Source organism: Equus asinus, chromosome 4, assembly GCF_041296235.1.
Source record: "Equus asinus isolate D_3611 breed Donkey chromosome 4, EquAss-T2T_v2, whole genome shotgun sequence".
Classification (NCBI taxonomy): domain Eukaryota; kingdom Metazoa; phylum Chordata; class Mammalia; order Perissodactyla; family Equidae; genus Equus; species Equus asinus.
In genome coordinates this window covers 24,416,038-24,437,080 of record NC_091793.1, presented here as the reverse complement: position 1 = coordinate 24,437,080, position 21,043 = coordinate 24,416,038, and the positions used below count along the sequence as shown (strand labels likewise).

Below are 21,043 nucleotides of genomic sequence, written 5' to 3'. Positions count from 1 at the left end.
AGGGGTTCTGATTCTCTTTCCTCCATTCTAGCCTCCACATGCCCAGCACAGACAATGTACTGTTACTTTTAACCTACTATGGAGCTCCATCATCCATTGAGGTAGGACCTTGCCCTGTGCCCGAGTATAGTAGACACTCAGCGAAAGTTTGTTGAATGAGAGAGAAAAAAAGAACGAAGTGAGAAGCGGCTTCAGTTTTGGTGGTGTGTGAATGGAAGCCCTTTCACCCTGTCCCCAAGAAGTCCCCACCCTGTCCCTCCTTGCAGTTTGTGTAAGTCAGGACTCTGTGGTAAGTGTCAAGAACCAACTCAGACAGCTCATGAACAGGGACTTACTATGTGAGACTGGCATGATCAAGGGTGCAGCTAGTTTAGGCATGATGGGATCGGGGCTCAAATAACGTTGAAGAGCTCTGTGGGGCCTTCCATCCCTCGTTTTGTTTTCCTCAGCATGTTGGTTTCATTCTCCATGTGGTTCAAAAGATGGCTACTACCAGTCACAAGAAGACATGCTTTGGGCATGTATCGAGTATAAGGAAGACTCTGCTTGGTCCTGTTTGGGTCACGTGTACAACTCTGGCTCAATCACCGATTGGCCAGCCTGCGTTATGTGTCTGCCCGGTGGTGGTGGCCCCCAGAGAGTCAGGTGGACATGAAGTGGGTTCTCCAAAGGAAGGAATGCCAATCGTAAACATGCATGCACTAAGGGCTCTTTTATTCAAGTCCAATAATCTTTCCATTTGCCACATAACTTCTTGATCAATTGATTTCTGGTAAAGTTGGGAAGTCTTTGATGTTGAAGGAGGGTACTCTGATCAATAAACGTTGTGCTGGGCCCATTTAGTTTGGCCTAAGTGAAAACACTGGGACCTGGGCCCTATGTGAAAGAATGTGTCTAGGCTCGGGGCCAAAGATGGTCACTTCAACCCTGACCCCAAGGCAGAAGTTAATAAGAACATGTCCTGTGTCATGTTCTTTGTCTGGTCTTGCCACCCAAGTGGGCATCTGACTGGACTATAGAAACATACCATCCATGGAAACAAGAAGAAATAACTCAAAGTATCCAAATGTCTGAAAGCCCGAGTTAGAACCCAGATGGTTAACCTTAGAATAAAAGGGATCCACAAGTCTAGACCAAATGGGAGTCTCACTGAGGAGAGGACACTCTGCCCCAGACCTGAACAATTGGCACTCCTGCCCGCCGTAAAGCTTTTGGGACTTCCCTGGCTGATTGTGGTGTGGATGTTGTAAGTTCTGATTTGTAGGTCTCTGCCTCTTTTCCCCACTTTATTCCCCTCACAAATAAACTCTGATTGCTTAAACAATGATGTCGCTTTGGCGGTACCTGTCATTTCTTATCCCCTATGGTTGTGGGAAACATATGCTTAAGAACAATTGCTCATATGGAGATTATACCTGTTCTTACGAGTCTACCTTCACTAAGCCACCTTTATATTTTGCCCCATGGTGCCTATCCCTCTTATCTATTGCTGTGAAAAAAACCTCCAAAACTTAGTGGCTTAGGAGAACAACAATCGTTTTGCTCACAAATATGAAATTTGGGTGGGGCTTGGCAGTGACGGCTCATCTCCGCTCCATGTGGGGAGGTCAGCTGGGGAGGGTCACTGGGCCTGGACCATCCATTTCCAAGATGGCGCACACATGTGGCTGCAGGTTGGTGCTGGCTGTCAGCTGGAAGCTCAGTCAGGCACCTCAGTTCCTCTCCTCTGGGGCTTCCTCACAGTATGACGGCTGGGCTCCCAGGGAGGTCGTGGAAGTCGCCAGTCTCCTAGGGCCTGAACCCAGAAATTGGCGTGGCATCACTGCCACCATGTTCTTTTGGTCAAAACCGTCCCTGCAGCCACCTGATTCAAGGGGAGGGGACAGAGACCTCACATCTGCATAGGAGTTGTCATTGAATTTTGACCATCTGTAATTGACCACAGTGCCTCCCAGGGGAGGCTTCCAGACACTGTCTTTTCCTGATAGACTGACTTATTCAAAACATAAACATGGCTGGCGTTAAGGGGCTCATCTCATACATTTTTGTAGTTTGTTTATTTTTAAACCACAATGACAGATTATAACACGCTGAGGAATTCTGAGATACTGCGTTGTCCTTTTTGTTCTATTGGTGGGACTTTTCTGCATCTAATTACTTTATTATTTGGGATGACTTGAGCGACTGCTCTGAGATGGTAACGTCTCAAAAAGAATGAAAAAGCAGGTGACAGACTTTTGAAAGATTTTGCAATTTTCACGAAGCTTGAGGTTTTCTCCAGAAGAGTAGGCAAATCACTTATTTATGCAGAACTGAGAAAGCAGCGAGACATTCTGTGGGTCCCTCCTTCCTGCTTAAACTCATATGTTGCATGCTATTTTTTATTTCAGCGTTGACGGATTGGTTGTGTGGTGCGCTTGGATTAAATACTTGGGCTAAAGCGTCTCATATATTTGCCCATCAACTTCACTTTGTAGCAGATTTACATGCCGTCTGCCATGCCAGATTGAATTAAATGCTTTTTTAAAGCCTGCAGTCTGACAAAAACCTTTCCTCAGTCAGCATTTTTAAAGCATATTTAAAAAATAAGCATCTGTGGTGAAATGATGCAGCCTGTGGTGTCTTTTCTGGGGGAAGAATCCAATTGGGCTTTTGCAGATGATGTTGTCATTGGTCAGAGAACTGAGAATCCTAACTGAGGCTGAAGCCTGGCGAGCGCTGATGCTCCAGACCCCCGAGGTTCTCCCTTCTCATCTTGAGTCACCCCGCCCTGCCTGTATCACAGACATCTGGTTTGATGGAATGGATTAGGACTCTTTTCAAGGGTACCTTTTGAGTAATCAGCAGTTCAGCACTTCTCTGCCCTTTTGTGGGAACCACACACTTTCCGAGGTTTGAGCATGGTTCGGTCTGTTAATTTCTTGTCGCCCAATGTTCACATGAAGGAAACTCATAGGCACCGTGATGAGGAGATGGTTACTTTAATGGTTTAATTTTTAGAGGATGGCTCAAAGGAGGGGGGTTTTCCAAGAACCACACCACTGACTTGCCGTCTAATCGTCTCAGCCTCACATTCCTTGTCTGTAAAGTGCGGATAGCGACGTCTACCACTTAGGGTTGCGGTGAGAATGAAATTGACCTACGTAAGCTATTTAGTTATCTATTGCTGTATAACAAATAACCCCCCAAATTTAGCAGCCTAAAACAGGAAACTATCTCAAAGTGTCTGTGGATCAGGAATCGGGGAGCTCTCAGGTGGGTGGTTCTGGCTCGGGGTCTCTCATGAGGCTGTGTCTGGACGGTGGCCAGGGCTGCAGTCATCTGAAGGCTGGACGGGGGTGGGATCTGCTTCCAGGCTCCCTCACATGGCTGTTGCTAGGTCTTAGTTCCTTAACTCATGGGCCTTCTACTGGGTATCCTTTCAGCATCTGTCGATGGCCTCGCGCAGAGTGAGGGACTGCAGAGAGAGGGGGAAAAAGCCCGGTCTATTAGGAGATGAAGGCCGCAGTCTTTTATAACCTAACCTTGAACACGACATCTTGCTTTTGCTGTATTATATTTGCTTTAAGTGAATCACTAGGTCCAGCCCCCACCCAACAGGAGGGGAATTGAGCTCCACCTCTTTGGGGGAGAAGTATCAAAGAATTTGGGGACAGAACTTTAAAACCACCACAGCACAGTTCTGGGCATGCAGTAGGTACTCAATAAATGACCAGAAATGATGATTAGCTTAGCAGACAAATTCATTCTTGGTGAGTCGATTTCCAGGCAGACCCTACGTACACCCCCACTTTTACCAGGTAAAAGGAATTTGGGGCTCTATAGTGGGTTGGAGATGACGCCTCCACAAAATGAGGATTTTTATCTTTTATTTTCTGTCACTTGGGAGGGAAGATTCTCCCAGAGGTCTCATCTGTTGTGCTGGGCCCAGCCAGTTCAAAGACTCTAGGAAAGCAGTACACACCACTGAGAACTCACTTCTCCAGACTGAGCTTGTCTTCTCCCTGGCCACTTGGCACAGGGCCTCCCCGCCTGGGGAGGAGGGATGATACCAGGGGTACCACCCAGACCAAGGGGCAGAGTAATCCTCTGGGAAGGGCTCCCCAGCTCCACATGCCCTCAGCAATTTTAAATTCCAAAAACACAGGTGATTTTTAAAAAATAGATGTATTTTATTTCACTATAGGGTGTAACCACAAATTTGGACAAAAGAAGAAAAAGGGAAAAAGGACCTCCCCAAACTTAATACATCCCCCGATGACATTTTGTGATATTTCCTTTCCATACCTCTCCCTGCATATAGTTTTCTATTTTTATAGAGTTCCAAGTATTTGCAACTTCAATTTCATATCCTGCTTCTTTTCACTTAACTTTATTACACATATATTTGTATTACATGGTCTTTCACCACTTCTCAGTTTTTGAGAGTTGGATAATATTCCATTGGGTGAATATACTCTAGTTTACTTAACTATTCTTCATTTTTCTCATTTATTTCAATAAGTTCTTTATCTAATAAAGATATTTATTTATGTGCATTGTATTCTGCTGTTGTCCATGCTATTTTGCCTTTTATTTTTTACCATTTTCTTTCAAATAGTCACATTACTTAGGTACAGGCAAGATGGGTATACCTGGAAACGTTAAACTTTTACCTCTGGTGAATTACTCTGGTTGCTTCTAAACTTGTCAAGTCCTTTCTTTTATTAAAATATCCCCTCTTCACCTCCAGTTTCTAGATGACTTTGACAAATTCATCTGGAATTAATTTTGAATTACTGTATGAAATAGGGGTCTATAATGAGATTTATTTTCTTCAAATTACTAACCAGTTGGTTCAACATTATTTATTGCACGGTCCTGCACAATCTCGTCCACTGGTTTGCGATTCCTTTTTAAAATCACCTCCTTCTTACTTAGAATAGGGCTACTTCTTCCTATTATTTCACCAATTTGTCTACTTTGAACCAGCAATGTTATAATATTAAAAAAAGGAGGAATTAATGAAGTCAGGCCTGGGCCAGAAGAGGAACTTGGTCCAGCTGGAAATGATCATATGTGCTCATGGGCTGTCCAGAGTTGAGAAAGAAGGAACTGAGAAGATGAAGTAGAAAACGTGAATTCATACGACACAGCAGGAAGGCAGTGAACCCCCAGAGCCGGGACGTGTAAAGTAACAGGCACTCGGGGCCAGGATTTCCAAAAAAGGCGGGGGGGGGACGGGGCATTGCTTGAAGGGGCAAGGTCTAGCTAGGACTCCAGCAAAGGCAGCAACCATCTTCACAGGAAAAAAGAAAATACTTCTCTGTTGGAAGCCAACTATTGATTTACAGAAAGAATAGCAAGGAAGACATCTCTAGTCAGCTGAGCAAGAATGGAATCATGTCTCGTTAAACACAAATAAGGCTGGCTGATATTTTGATGGAATTAAAAATTTGGCAGATGACAGGAAAAGCAGCAGATGCCACATTTAGGCGTCAGTAAACTATTTTTTACAGCACCTCGAACTTTTACTGGAACGAGCGGCTCAGCCAGCCTTCGGGAATTGGGTAGGCGAGATGTGTGTAGCAGGATTTGGTATTATGGGTACAGTCCTAATTAAAAGATTTATTTTTAAAACGGTCTTGGAAAAGGAAGAGTGGACTGATGAAACCCAATTTTGGTTTACCTGTACTCTATGAAATATGGTGAATTTGACATCCTGGGGTTGGGGAGAGTCCCTTAATTTAGAAGTTTCAGCCCTGTGCAAATTATGCCAAGTATTGTCAGGGGGTAAACAAACACTTCCTACCCCACAGGCTAAGGCTGCTGGAGTTTCATTGCTGGTAACTCTGCAAATGCCTGGAGGGAGAGGTGGGTAAGGGGTTCGGGACCTCGCCAAGAGACGAAGAAGATGTTCCCAGAAAAGGGCTGTGGATCCAGAAAACCGATGTCCCTTGAATTCTGAGTGGATCCATGAAGGACGAGTAAGAGCCCCTGAGAAACCTATGATCCCGGGCTGGGAAAAATCCTCATGATTGTTTTATGTACAAATGTTTTCCCATGGCTTCCTCATAAATGGGACCAAAATGCTGATGGCAGAGTAAGAAGGGAGCAGGTTTCTGGGGAGGAAGGACAACGAAGAAGAGCCCGAAGAGCTAAGGAACTGGAAACTAAAGTGATCGTCGTTCTCATTCAAATGCATTTGTGAATGCACATGCTGAGCTGGGCGCTGTGCGAGCAGAGCAGCGGGGGGAATCACCTCCGAAAGAATCCCCACTGAAAGACAGCATGGTGACAGTTTTACAAAACTTGATCGGGCAGACCAGAGGCAAGGCGGCGTGCAGGGTGCTGGGGGCTGGGGGAGGATGGAAGAGCAGAACACAGAGGCTGAAGACAGCCAGGGAGCGCAGGCGGGGAGAGAGCAGCTCTGAGTTCAGCTGCTCAGAGAAACCTGCTTAGACAAGATGCCTTTGCAGGGAGCTGTCCGACCTCTGCCTGATGACAGCCCACTGGACCTATGACGACAAGCCAGGCTGGCCCCCCAGGGTTCTGAAACAGATGGGGCGGGAAGAGGCAGTGTGGCGAGGTGGAACAGGCTTTCGCGCTACCCAGACAGGGACTCCTGGCTGGGACCCTGGGAATCACCTAAGCTCGCTGAGCTGGTGTCTTCATCTGGGGGCAACAGGCCCACCTGTCCTCCACAGTCGAGGATATTAGAGCTTTTGTTGTGAAGTGTCTGCCAAACCCTTATGAAGATGAGGATGGATTTCACCTGTGAAATGCTCCACGGGTGGGTGGGATCCAGGCCCATCTGAGGAGCAGACCAGAAGAAAAACGAACTACTGGGTACTTGATGGGGACAGAACTGAGGCCAGCCTGGTGCTCAGTGACAGCTCAGTGAAGACAAGCCCAGCTGTGGAAGGCAGCTCCCACCTGGCAGAGGAGGCCCTTCTCTGGACCCCGCATCCTCCGCCCCAACGGAGCGAAGGACAGGAGGAGACCACCGCATGGCCGCCCTTCAGCCCATACGTGCCCTCTGTGTGGCTTTGGTGCAGTCCCTGCAATGATCTGAGTGGTCTTTGGCAATCACACGTCGGTGGGAGCCTGGGGCTGTGGAGAAAGAGGAGAGCTGACTGTGGGGGTGGGTGGGAGAGAGGCCTGGCCATCAGAGTTCCTCCTTGTCATGGTTGAAGGCCTGGGCTGGAGGCTCTGGGGCCCGGGGGTGACCTGTTGGCTCACGGTCTCTAGGCTGCCGGGTGCTGTCCTTCCGGTGCTTGCCCACAGCGGCATAGTCCCGCAGGAGCCCGCTCTCTACTCCATGCTGACGAAGGCGCTCGTTGCCCACAAGCCCCTGCATTCTCAGGTACCCCTGCCGGCAAAAGGGCGGCTGCTTCTGGCGCGTTAGGGCGAACAGGAAACAGGACTCTATACAAAAGCAAAAGGGGACAAACGAGCCACGCTGAGGGGTGGGCAGAGGTGCGGGAGGCACCCTGGGGGCCTCCATTCCTTGAGCCTGGGGGCTGATTTTTCTGGGTATCTCATGTCTGACCCGAGTAGCCATGGATCTCGTCCCTCCCTAAGGTTGCGAGAATAGGAGGCTGCCCTCACGGTTTGGAAGAACCACAGAAACAACTCAGCCCCCAGAGATTGAGGCCTAGCATGGTGCTCTGCAAGGGGCCAGCCGCTCAGGAGCAGCCCTTCTCTCTGGAAGCTGGCCCAGGGCGGGTGGCAGTGGGGGGGTGGGGGCAGAAGCTCAGTGGTCAGTCCCATTTTGAGCTCAGAGCTGCCTGCAGAGATTTATTCCCTCAACAATACCTGTGTTGCAAATACTGTGTGTAAAGCACTGTTCGGGATACAAAGATACAAGTGGAAAACCCTCACCTCTGCCACGGCAGAAAGTGGGTGCTAGGTCAGATCTGATGGATCAGGAAACAGTGTGGATACTTATTACTTAGAAATATGAAGAAACAACAGGAAGAGCTAGAAGCAGTTCCTTCTGCGGAGTGAAAATAGAAGTGGGAAAAAAGTCTTTTAGCCAAGTACATAAATAACTTTGATTCAAAAAATAGAAAGGATGGAACAGATATGGGCTCAGCCTTCTGAGGGATTTAGAGACAGGATGGGAAGATAGAGTGAGGGTCAGAAAACTGTCTTGAGTCCTTTGTGTCAGGGGAAAACGGGGCATATTACAAAGGATGCTGTGAAGAGGCTGTAAGGTGCTGCACCACATTATTCCCTACTTTTTTTTCTGACTTACTGCATGGAGCGCCCCTGGCAGAAAAGGCTTTGACAATCCTCTGGGCAGGGAAGACAGCAGATGCGGAGGCAGGACAGCAGAGGGGGCAGCAAGGTGGCCTTTTGGCAAGCACCACCTCTGATGACATCAGCCCTTCTGCAGGGGCCGGGGGGCAGAGAAGCCCAGCAGAATCTGGGCCAGAACTAGCAGCTGCATATCCGTGAAGGGGGCGGAGGGAAAGCCCGCCCTCTGCCAGCTGGCCCTCTGCCACAAGGACTCTTCTCTTCCCAGCTCCAGGCAGCAATGCTTAGTGGCTTGTCCTGTTGAGTAGTATCTAGGGAGCAGGAGCCAGAAGGCTAGAGGGCCAGTGACGATGTACTGGTGGGAGCCACAACTCAGGGTGGCAGCATGCTCCCTAACGGGCATGGGCATCACTGCTGTACTCCTGAAACCTTCAAGACAGGCAGTGACTTGCAGCTGAGGTCTCTAGACCTGTAGGACGTCATTTCGTGTGTAAGCGTATGGTGAAACTTGAGTTTGCAGAGTGCTGGTACTTCAAAGTTGCTGACCTCTGCTCTATGAATTACCTCTGTTTGAGCATCTACGTATGTTTAGACTATTAACTTAAACTATTGTTTTAAGCCATCTCCTTAATATATGCATTTTTATTTCAAAGTGGACTGAGGATGTCATGTGGGGATGAAACAAGGACCCTTCCTCTCTGACCTGTAGGCCAGGGACTGTCTCTAACCTGATTCGAGATGAATAGTGCCTGATATCAACTGGTGTTCAACAGATGTTTGCTGAAAAGTGAAGAGTGGGTGTCCCAGGCATTCAGCGGGTTAAAAAAAACAGATAAAAATCTTCCTTGTTTCAATCAATTCTCTCTCTCCATCACTAGACTTCTCTCCCCACTTTCCTTGTCGAGTTTGGCTGTCAGAAGCATCTTCCAGTTCACCAATTCTCTCTTCATCTCTGTCTAATGTGCTACTATACCTTTATGTTAAGTTTCCAATTACAAATTTATTTTTCCATTTCCAGAAGTTTTATTTGGATCTTTCTCAAAATTGCCCAGTCAATTATGTTTTCGATACATGTATTTCAGACAGACATTAGACCCTCTACCTCACCATTCCAATTCCCGCAGCTCTTTGGTTTGATCCAGTCTGTTGTTTCTGCTGACACTCCCTCATGGAGGTTAGTGTCCTTGAGTGTTAAGTGATTTTTGCTTCAGACTTCATGTTAGTTGGAATTTTTATCTGTGGGAATTCTTTAAGGCCTAGTTTTAAAGTATGTTTCTTTACAGACGATTTGCATTTATTTCTATGATTTTTGCACCACCATGACAGTGTGAGGTTTGGCCCCAAACTCACATGAGTGAGGCCTAGTGGATGGAAATTCTCAGGGGAGATTTTCCCACTTGACCCGGAGCCAAAAAGCATGCATCTCCACCAGTTCTCTCTTGGGAGTGTTTTTTGCTTCCTACTTTACCCACTGAAGTCCAAGCGTATTTGAAAGTCTCTAAGCAGATGTCCCACCTTCCCCCCGACAACCTGTTCCAGCCCCACCTTCCCCCTGATCTGCTCCAGCCCCACCTCCCCCCAACCTGCTCCAGCCCCACCTCCCCCCACAACCCCCTCCAGCCCCACCTTCACCCCCAACCTGTTCCAGCCCCATCTTCCGCCCCTGACCTGTTCCAGCCCCACCTCTCCCCCGCAACCTGTTCCAGCCCCACCTTCCCCCCCTGACCTGTTCCAGCCCCACCTTCCCCCCCACCTGCTCCAGCCCCACCTCCCCCGCAACCTGTTCCAGCCCCACCTCCACCCCCAACCTATTCCAGCCCCATCTTCCCCCACCTGTTCTAGCCCCACCTTCCCCCGCCGACCTGTTCCAGCCCCACCTCTCCCCCGCAACCTGTTCCAGCCCCACCTTCTGCCCCTGACCTGTTCCAGCCCCACCTTCCCCCCCACCTGCTCCAGCCCCACCTCCCCTGCAACCTGTTCCAGCCCCACCTTCACCCCCAACCTATTCCAGCCCCATCTTCCCCCACCTGTTCTAGCCCCACCTTCCCCCGCCGACCTGTTCCAGCCCCACCTCTCCCCTGCAACCTGTTCCAGCCCCACCTTCCCCCCCGACCTGTTCCAGCCCCACCTCCCCCCCGCAACCTGCTCCAGCCTCACCTTCCCATACCTAAGTGCGGGAGGTTACCCAGGCTCTAGGCTACTGACCATCAGCAGGTATTCCTCATCTAGCAATGGGTTTGTGCCTTTCTTAGTATTTGGCCTCTGGAGAGTTCTTTTATTTTCCTGCTGGTTCTTTAAAAAAGACATTTTATTCGGCGTTGTCAGGTGTGCTGTCCTGGGAGGGGTTTCTGTGAATAGCTAGTCTACCACATTGTAGGAAATGGAAGGTTTGGGATTCTAGATGCAAGTCCTGAAACCCCACAGGGCGTGGGTCTATCTGGTCTTTTTTCAACCTCTTTGTCCTGGGAACTTAGGTTACCTGCATAGAAGCTTCGCAAATCGGTGTCTAAGCAGTTCTCCAGGAAGCGCCTCAGAGGTAGAATGTGCCCCACTGGGGCCGTCCAGTCTGTCAGGAAATCCTCCACGATGTGGTGGATGGCTGTGGGCCGAGGCAGGGGCCAGTCTGCGGGGCGGAACCTCACCTCCTGCTCTGTGGGGAGGAGCGAGCCGCGTCAGAGCCGAACGGCTCCCGACATCCTACATGCCTCCCTCCCTCCAGCTCGGCTTTCCTGATACACCCCTGCGCTGGGCCGCGGTCAGTTTGTTCCACAGCCATCTCCAAATGTCTGGAAGGTTGGCATGAGGAGGAAAGACTAGACTAGACTTGTCCCTAGTGGCATCAGAGGGCAGAACTGAGACTAATCACTTGGACCTGGTATTTTTCTAAGACTCATGTGGACCAATGTCTACTTTGGCTGCTTCAACAGTGGCCTTTCTGTGGAGAGACTTCCTGCATCGAAAGGGGTCTTAGAACTCATGTATTCAGCTTCCCACCTGGTGTGGACTGCCTTTGTGGCATCCCCGTCACAAGCCATGGCTTGACCATCCCTGTACTGGGGAACTCGGCTCCAGGGGCAACCCATCCCACTGTTGGGCAGCTTTCCCTATTAGTTGCTCCTTATGTTGAATATAAACCTGCATTCCTGTCACTCCTGTTGACAGCACCTCTGCCTTTTTCTAGATCCTCCTCGTCCCAGTGACAGCCCTGCAAATTCTGAAGCAGGAGTCATGCTCTCCAGGCAGTTCCTCTGCGGTAGCTATTCTGTGCCAGGCCCCGTGCTGGCATCCTGTGTTATCTCATTTATGCTCCTACAATCCTACAAGGAAGGCACTGTTGTTATCCCCATTTTACAGATGAGGAAGCTGAGGCTAGAGGTTAGGTAATGGTCCAGGGTCACACAGTGAGGAAAGGACAGCTGGGAGCCCTGTCCAGCTTTTCTGTACTCTTTACTGTCACGCTCCTGGGTTAACCAGTTCCAGTTCCTTCTAACAGTCAGTCTCCAGGTCCTCCCTCCCCGCTCCATGGTCAGCCTCCTTTGGAGACGCTACAGCATGACAGTGGCCCTCTTACTACATGGTGCCTGGAGGAGGAGATTACAACGCTCCCTGTGTGGCCTGCCTGGGTCACCGTATGCACCAGAATCTGAGAATACCATTTATCATTCTTGGACCTCCTGCCCCATTTGGTCTCTGGGCAGATCCCCCAGGGGTCCTTCTCCGTCAGCTGAGAGTGCTGCGTGAGGGGTTAACAGTGACAACTCGACAGACAGTGGGGTCCGGGGAGAGCCCACCTCAAGAAAGCACATGCGCGGGGGACGGCAGGGAGCCAGCTCACCGGTGGGGAGGTGCCTGTAGTAGTAGATGACGGGGTGGAGGAAGTTAGACTGCCAGGCGTCTTCTATGTGCCCCACAGACCGGTCATAGAAGAAGACATCCTTGTCGGGTCCAGAGAAATTTCTGCCATATTCCATGTTGATGACGAAGAGCCCGTGCTTGGCGCTCCGTCCCGTGATCGTCTCCAGCTGGGCCAGCATCTGCATGGGGAACTCCTCCAGGTACTCAAACGCTGTGGCACCCCTGGGGATAACGGCCACGTGTGCAGGTGGGGGCAACGCCAGACCCTCTGCTTCGGCAGAGCTGACAAGCGTGTGCCTGTGTGTGCGCGTGCACGTGTGTGTGTTTCCCTCCAACCAACTGACAATCAAACAGCGTGCAGACTCTGAGCAGCCCCATACAGCGCGCTTTCATATCACGTGACAGCTGAGGCCTGACTTACACACGGGGTAGACTGCAGAAAACCTGGCGCAACCTGAAACCGCTACCCGGGGAAAGGGCGAGCCAGCTGTGAGAACGTAATGGAAAAGCCCCAGGAGGGAGTGAATGCCTCGGTGTCCGCAAAGGACAGGAAGAAGGCCAGTGTGGCTGGAGGGGAGTCAAGGGGGAGGGGCAAGAGAAGGGGTCGGGGGGTCCTCAGGGGCAGGTCAAAGAGGGCTTGTGTGTGCCAGGATGGGAACTCTGGGGTTCCCTTGACTGGTCCCTGGAGAGTACTGAGCAGAGATGAATCCGTGCGACTCAAGTTTTAAAAGGACCACTCCTGCCACCGTGTTGACAGCAGACCACAGGGGCAAAGGTGGGAGGCTGCTGCATTGGTGCAGGGAGAGACGCTGGTGGTCCGGACTGGGGTGGCAGCAGCGGAGCTGGTGAGAGGCGGTCAGATTCTAGGCATAATCCGCAGGTAGAGCTGACGAGATTTACAGCTGAGCACTGCTGGATCTCCTGCATGCCTCGAGCATGGGGTGCTGCTCCCCTGGCTGTTCCCTCTGACTGAGGGTTCTTCCTCTGCTCCTCACTGGCCACTTGTCCTTTGAGGCCCTCCTCCCTACCCCCCAGCCCTTCTCCCCACTGCTCTCCACCATTTCCCTCTCAGGAAGTGTCCTCTGTGATCTGCTGATTATCACTTGATCGAGAAGGAGCCAACCTGGTCCTGGCCCGAGGTCACTCTTATACCCACACGGTGGTACCTCTCCTCCTTGCAGTTTACTACTTATCTGTGTGGTGCCAAATGCTTTCCTTCCCACAGTCTTGCCAGGTAGGTATTATTATCTCTATTTTGCAGATCAGAGAAAGGCTCAGAGAGGCTAAGCAACTTGCCCCAAGTTACACAGGTAGAGATTCACACCCACGTCTGTCTGTCTGTCTGTAGAGCTTGTCGTGTTGCTTTCACTGACTTTTCCCCAGAATAGATACCCCGGCCCCATGCAGGCTCCACCTCAGCAAGGAACCACTGGGCTATTCCTCACCTGGAACAGGAAGGGAAGCGCTCTGGCAGGGTGAGCGGTGAGGCAGGGCGGAGGGGAGAGCCGGGGGGCAGGGGCTACTCACTCCTTCAGCAGGACGACATCGGCCAGCACAGTAAACATCTGGTAGAGCCCAGAAGCCTCGTTCACGCGCCGGACGATGGAGCTGGTCAGCTGCGTGATAGGGTGCTCAGTGGAGGGCCAGGGGACGCCGTGGTGGCGATGCTCCAGTAGCCGGTGAACAGCGCGCACTGAAATGGGCAGAGGGAAGAAACAGCATGCCGCACTTAAGATCTTACCTTCCATCACCAGGAGGGATGTCCAGTCCTCATCAACTTCTCTGAACTCAACACACACCTGTATGCTTGGCTCCAAGATGCCTTTAGAGCAGGGTCAGCAAATATTTTCTTTAAAGGGCCAGATGGGCAATATTTTTGGCTTTGCAGACCACACAGTCTCTGTTGCACCACTCAGTTCTGCCTCTGGTGCGAAGGCAGCCATAGAGGATGGCTAAATGAATGGGTGGGGCTGGGTTTGGTCCCCAGGCCAGTTGGCCCACCCCTGCTTTGGGCCATCTGCATACGGAAGTCCCACCACTATCACCCCACACGTGGGATGGCAAAACCAGACACAGAGCCTTCCGCTGAAACCTCGCCGCTTCTCACAGTCCCTGTGTCTATCAGACTCCCGTAGGGAAAACCTGTGACTGCAGTCAAGCACCCATCCAACAACCCAATGAGCTACCCAGAGTGCAGGAAATTTATACGCTCAGCAGCTAGCGTTTTGAAAAAGAACTGATATAATCCAATTGCAACTTTTATTGAAATTTGTTCGTACCCAAGGAGTCTGTGTGTGTGTACATGTGTGTGATGCTTCCCAGCTGCGCGGTCCCCGGGTACTGTTTTCTTTAGTCCTCACCATGCCCCCCGAGGGTGGAGAGTTCACCTCGTCTACATCTCTGATGTCAGGGATGTCCCACAGAGGCTTGCAGGGGTTGTGAAGCCTCCCCTCTAAGCCGCCCACTGGGGAGGACCTCAGGTTAGCACTGCGCAAGCTCCAAGTTCTTGCCAACGCATGGTGCTTCACTCGCACAGGACTTAAGCATAGAACCCGCCACCCCGAGGTGTGCGTCCTTTTACACCTTATCTGATACTTTTCTAGATATATCCTCAGACCGTGAAAACCTGTTGCCATCTGGCCCAGACAAGGATTTATGACAATCGATTACTGATAAGCAATTCCCTTTAATGCTGCTGGAAATCAGGAGTGCGTTTACAGGCTCTGGGTGCTTGCTCCGTCTGGGGCTCAGCGGCCCTCTCAGCCGGGCTCACCTGTGTACCGGAATCCATGGATGAAGCCCCCAGCAGATTTGCGGTAATCCACAGAGTGGCTGGCGGTGCCCAGGACAAAGAGACCCCGGCTTCCTTTGGACTCATAGCTGGCTTTGACCAGCGGGTACTTCTTGCTGAACTCACCCCCAGAAGAGAGTCTGAGGGACCTATGAGTGGAAAGGGTTGTTAATACAAATTGCTGCTGTGTATGAAACACTGATTACAGGCCTGGCACTGGGTTAAGTGCTTATAGCCCTTTTCGCATTTAAACCACGCCCACGGCCCTGGGAGGCGGGGTGATCATCTCCATCTAACAGATGGAGGAACTGAGGCTCAGGTGGAAGATGTGGTGGGCCAGGGACAGAGCCAGGATTCAAGCCTGCCTCGAGGCTGGGCTCTGGGCTAAGACTGAGCTCTGTTGGACCTGATGGGAAAGGAGGGGCCGGGACGGGCCTCCAGTTTCTCTTTGTCTGCCCGTGTCTTGGCCAGAAGGAAAGCGAGAGGCTGGAGGGATTCTCTACTGGGGCCGCAAGTCTAAAGATGAGGAGCCACAAAGCAGTTCTCAAAGTACAAGTGTAAATAATTTTAGCAGCTAACGTTTTATTGAGCATATAGTATCTGCCAAGCACATTCCTATACAGTCTTCACGACAGCCCTATGAGAAAGAAACTCTGATCCCCACTTTAGTGATGAAGGAACTGGGGTGCAGTGTGGTGAAGTCACTCACCCGGAGCCCATACTCTTAGCCACTATGCTACACTGCCCTTCAGCAAATGCACCTCCTTATGCTGTCTGAGCTCGCTCTCCCATCTGTGCTGCAGGACCGCCAAGCAGAGGGGACCCGCCGCTTCTGCTCCTCTAGGACGGAGGGCCACAGGGCCACTTGGGGCCCCCAGTGGACAGAGAGCTCATGTCCTGGGTGGGAAACCAGGCAGCAGCCACACCTGTTCTGAGGGGGCAGTGCAGAAAGCCCTGTTGCTGGCCCTGCTGGACCGGTGACTCTGTTCCCCCAGGGAGGCGTCAGACGGGGTTTGCTAAGGGACCCAGTTCCTCCCGCGTTGGGACTCACTTGTTGAAAATGGAGAAGTCGAAGTTCCAGCCCAGGCAGCGGATGACCCGGTCGTAGGCATCGCGCATGGCAAAGTTGTCATTGTCATCCTGGGGGAGGGTGATGGCGTCGGCAGTCTGGTTGGTTTCCTCCAGGAGATATTTCAGGGTGACGTGGAACCTGCCCTCGCGGTCCTTCACGAGGGCCAGATTGGTCAGGTCGGACTCGAGCAACCCGTCCAGGGACTTCAGTTGGTAGGTGTCCAGCAGGCCGTTGTTGATGGCCCTGGGGGCCAAGGGAAATGCCAGGGGAGAGAAAGGAGTCTGTACAGGGTGCAAGGAGACTCGGACGAAGGGATGGCTGGTCCAGTGGGGGTCGGGAAAGGCTTTCGAGGGGGCTGGTGGTACAGAACACACAAGCAGCTGTGTAGCATACCTGAGGTCTCCAACGTAGTGAGTGGCCCAAGAGAGCCGGACCCGGGAGCGGCTCAGCATGTGGATAAAGTTGGTGACGTCAAAGATGTTCTCTGCTGTCTCAAAGGCCGAGTTCCCACGGCCCAGGATCAGCACATTCTGACCCACAAAGTCCATGGGGTCCACGGACACAGACTCGTAACCCTCTGCATATTCGGAGCCAGGGAAGTCGACTTGGTTGGGGACTGACAACCCGGTGGCTACAAGAAGGACACTGCAGGTGGGGGACAGAGGGAAGATGGCTTAGGCTCCGAGCTCTAAGACCACTGGGGGAATATCATTCTTTGGACCTGCCTGCCTGGCTTGCCTGCCTCACCCAGACTGCTGGCTCCTAAAAGAAAACAGGATCTTCCTTCCTTCCTTCCTTCGTTCATCCGTCCCCTGACCTACCCCAATGTCTTGGAGAGACCTGGCCGAGCCCCTGGCTGAGCTCGCTCCAGTGGGTATAGTTTTCTTTACGCCTTCCTGGGAGTATCCTAGACATGAGGATGAATTTTACTCTCTGAGGAGAGGGAGACACCATGAGAAATGGAATAATTCCCCTAATTCTGAACACAGCAGTCAGACCAAGTGTCACCCCCAGTGATGAAAATGAAACTGGGTGTTCCGCTTCCCCTCTCTGACGTGGCTGGCAGATGCAGCATCCGCAGGGCAGTACTTCTGTACCAGGCCTGGTACTAAGTGTTCGATGCATCCCCCTCCTGCTCAGAGCAACCCCAAGCCTGCTTTCCAGGTGAGACACAGGCCTTGCGGGCCCACGGCCTCCGAAGCTCTAGGACGGCAGAGCCAGCATCTGACCACGGAGCAGCCCGACTCCAAAGTCCCGCTCTCCATCTCGGTGGGGATTGCAGTGGTGGGCAGCCGGGGACCTGGGCCCTGCCGGCCTGCAGAATGGTTTGATCACAGGCTGGTTTCAAAACCAGAACCGGGTGGCCTGGAGGAGGGGCACGCGCAGCCCCTAGCGCTCCCTGTTTTCTGACCTTTGTCCACTCTGCTCATATCTGACCCCCCCATGCTGAGCATGGCTCCCTAAAATGCGGGGGTCCAAATGGGCACAACCCTCTTTCCCTGGGCTGTAACAAGCCAGGAGCAAGACTGGGCCTCTGGCAAAGGGCATGAGAAGATGAACGCTGTGTGAACACCTGCCTGGAGCCAGGTGCTAGGCTCATGGCCCCGAAGGGAGAGGCCGACCAGTGCTGCGGAAAGAACACAGGCTTTGGGGCAGGAAGATAAGAGCTCAGATTGCACCTCTACCATGACAGCACCAGTTCCTCAACCGCCCTGGGTCTCAATTCTTCATCCGTAAAATGGGGATCAGAGAGCCTCCCCCATGGGGTCCTTGTGAGGCTTGAATGAGTGCTGCTGAGCACGTGAGTCTGAGTTTGGCTTGTCTACAGGATATTAAGCTTTCTCCCAAGCCAAAGCAAGCTAAAACTGAATGCTGGAGGCAGTGTCTGCTGGGCCTCCACACCTGTTCAGTTCTGACATCCTGCTGAGCCCGTCGAATGCTGGACATTTGACCCAGCACTTCCCAGAAAGTATTTTGGGGAACACTAGTTTAGGAGATACCCCGTGAAAAGGGTTTTGTGGGTACATAAGCTTAGACAATGCTGAAAACTCAATGGTGGAGTGTCACTGTGAATTTGCAGATATTAAAGACAAATTATGGAGGAAAGAATTGGTTAGTATTTTCCAAACATAGTAGATCACAATTTGTTTTTCAAAACATATTTGGCAAATGATGGCTGAGCTGAACCTCTTAGCAGTGAATTTCAGCAGGAGCAGGGAGTGGCAGAAATGCCCCTATTCTCCCATTCCTCCCACACCTACCAGCCAACCATGGGTGTCAGTTCCTCTCTGCGACCCGGTCCCTTACCTGCACCGGTATGCCTGGCCTTTCTGGTCGGTCAGGATGAAGTAATGGCCATTCCAGGCCCGCGGATCCTTGTCCAGAGTGACGTGGGCAATGGTTGTGTTGTACAGCACGTGGAGCCGCAGCCTGTCTGCGAAGTCGCGCAGGTAGCGCACCATGTCGCCGGCGTCGGGGAAGTAGGCGCGGGAGTAGTGTCTGAAGAGCAGCCGCGGGTCGTGGCTGAGCAGAGAGTTCCAGTCGTGGCGGAGGTTGAACTCGGCGTTGACCTTGCCCGTGTACCGCTTGTTGATGCTGATGAGCTTGCGGTGCCGGGGGTAGCGCGTGAAGAAGCTGCCGGGCTCCGGGGCGCGTTCGAACACCGCGTAGTCCCTCCCGGCCCGCTGCAGGAAGTAGGCCATCTGCAGGCCCGCGGGCCCGGCGCCCAGGACGCAGTAGTCCCGGTGCGGCGGCGCCGAGGCCTTGGCGGGGCGCAGGGAGAGAGCCGGGTGCAGGGCGATGGTCAGGAGCAGCCCCGGGGGGCCCCACAGCGGGGCTGCGGCGGAGAGGCCCATCCTGCGGCAGACCACAGGGGTGAGGGCTCGGACCACGGAGGGCCCCTCGACGCCCGGGGGGATGCGTGACGAACGGGGCCCAGAAAGAGGCAGGGGCTTGCTTGAGCGCTCACTGCTATTTGGGGCAAAGCCAGGACCAGGACCCAAACCCCTCTCGGCTCATTGGCCCCGACTCCATCGTTTCAAGCTCGGATCTGGGGCTCCCCCCAGGAATCCTGAACCCCTCCATCTCCTCAGGGCCTCGGTTCCCACAGGCGCCAGGCCCCTTCTATTTACCATGGTAGTAAGAGGGTGGGCACTCCCCCAATTTTCCCCTAACACCTCTCCAACGCCCTGCCTACAGCCTCGAGGGGCCTGTCTCTTTGGTCACACCCACCCCCCCCCCCCCCCCCCCGCCCCGGCTCTAGCCTGGAGGAGGTGTGGCTTGCATGGGCTCCGCCCCCCGCCAGGTAGGCGCCTGGGCGCTGGCCTCTGCGGTCACGTGACAGGGATGCCCCAGCACATCTGCCGCCACGCGCGGGGCCGCCCCCCGCCGGCGCGCGCTCTCCGAGGCTGCTCCCCGCGCGTGCGCGGCGCCCACGGCCGCAGCGCCCGCCCCCCGGCCCGCCGGCCCGCCGGCCCGCCGGCCCGCCGGCCCGCCCCCCCGCACGGAGCCCGAACCTCCCAGCAGCTCCGGAGGCAGCCCGCCGCCGAGTGAAGCCGAGTGAGGCCGCGCTCGGCCGGCTCGCGCCACAGCGGCGGCCCGCCCCCCCGTCCGGCCAATGGCAGGGGGCGGGGTCACGTGTGCGGCGCGCGGCATGCCGGGACGGCTGGGCGGGCTGTGGGCGCCCGGGCGCGGGAGAGCGCCACGTGCCGAGTCCGCCCCAGCGGCAGGCGCGCGCCGGCGGCTGGTGGCGGGGCCGGGGCCGGGACCGTTGTGGGGCGCGGGGCTTTGGTTTTAAAGCTGTGCTTCTCCACGTGTCAGTGAGGCACGGGAGCAGATGATCTTTGGAGATAATCCCGGCTTTACACTTCACCATTAATGGAGCCAAAGGCTTATTGGCTACCCAGATTTTTGGGGACTGGAAACCAGGTTGGTGAAGACAGGACAGGTAAACCAGCGAACAAGCGTTTGCTCCAGTGGTTCAGTGTATTGCTTACTAATTAATATACATAACTGACTTGATCTTCCACCAACCAGGAGAGGTAGGCAACGAGTTTGTTTCCAACGTTCGGTAGCCACTGGCTAAATGGAGTTTAGGGGTGATTTGTTTAAGATAACACAGGCAAGTGGAGCCTGGAATTAAAACCCCGCATTTTCACTCCAAATTATGAGGTCTTTCCAAACATTTTTTATTCATTCATGAATCATGTTTTGTGTGCTTGGTCATAGTGTAAACAAAGTGGCCTATGATAGGCCAGTGTAAAGGCACAAACATAAATCCATTGCTAATGCGCAGCAATGGTGTAGCTGAAACAGAGGGGACACGGAGTGGCAGGAGGGTGATCCTGAACTGCCATTCAAGTGAACTGGATGACCGAGGCTGGCATCCCAGAGACAGACTGTGGACCCCGCGTGAAGTGTACATGGGCAGAATATATGCACTTATGAGGGAAGTACAGGAACCTTCCAGGGGCAGTAAGTAGTCCAGTGAGTTGTGGCTGAGTGCTCGCATGGGAAGGCAGCCATACCTAGTGTGGAAACTCTATGCCAGCTTTGCATGCCTGGAGCTTCTTTTCATTAAAAATCACTGCGGAGACCTCTCTAGAAAAACCTTCCCTGAGCTCTCAGAGTACCCACTAAGTAATGCCATCTATCTGTTTTCTTCATAGCCTGTATCAGCATCAGCAGAGTTCCATCAGAGTAGAAATCTTACTCACACGAGTGACCTCAGCACTTTCTCCAGCGTCTGGCATACAGGATGCCCTCAGTAAGCACTGGTTTAATGAACAGTGAAACCAGACAAGACTATGCAAAACACCTAAGCAAAAGTAAAGCTGGGAGGTCTACCTAGTGGTTGTGAAGATTATGAGAATGGGCGCTGGCAGATAATTAAGCCCCTAAAATAGCTGCTGGTCTTACTTGGTGAGCAGCAGGAAATTAGGGCTGAGAAGGTTTGGCAGGGCCTTGAGACGGCTGAGCGTGGATTGTAGGCAGGATGCTAGTGAAGGTTTTTGAGTGCAGGATTGTTTCCAGCAATCAACTTGATGGCCCTGAGCAGGACAGATAAAAGTGGGAGCTAGATCAAA

The 21,043-nt window shown here is 52.6% G+C and overlaps 1 protein-coding gene across 6 annotated transcripts; it reads right to left on the bottom strand.

Annotated features, from left to right (window-relative positions):
- Positions 1-2,025: 2,025 nt before the first annotated feature.
- FOXRED2 (FAD dependent oxidoreductase domain containing 2) lies at positions 2,026-19,587 on the bottom strand. Of its 6 annotated transcripts, XR_011502609.1 has the most exons (11): positions 19,475-19,579; positions 18,267-18,815; positions 16,353-16,604; positions 15,939-16,202; positions 14,870-15,036; positions 13,624-13,789; positions 12,077-12,318; positions 10,721-10,891; positions 7,222-7,407; positions 6,916-7,092; positions 2,967-3,457 (listed from the first exon to the last, which is right to left on the bottom strand). XR_011502609.1 is itself a non-coding variant. In XM_070506943.1 (10 exons), exons 2-10 carry the CDS (start codon positions 18,812-18,814, stop codon positions 3,396-3,398), a joined length of 2,058 nt encoding a protein of 685 aa, XP_070363044.1. In that variant the 5' UTR covers position 18,815; positions 19,475-19,587; the 3' UTR covers positions 2,071-3,395. The 6 variants fall into 6 exon arrangements, 5 of the variants coding, with proteins under 5 accessions (XP_070363045.1, XP_070363044.1, XP_070363043.1 ...); XM_070506943.1 differs by lacking the exon at positions 6,916-7,092 and having other exon boundaries at positions 2,071-3,457; positions 19,475-19,587; XM_070506942.1 differs by lacking the exon at positions 6,916-7,092 and having other exon boundaries at positions 2,071-3,457; positions 7,210-7,407.
- Positions 19,588-21,043: the final 1,456 nt, after the last annotated feature.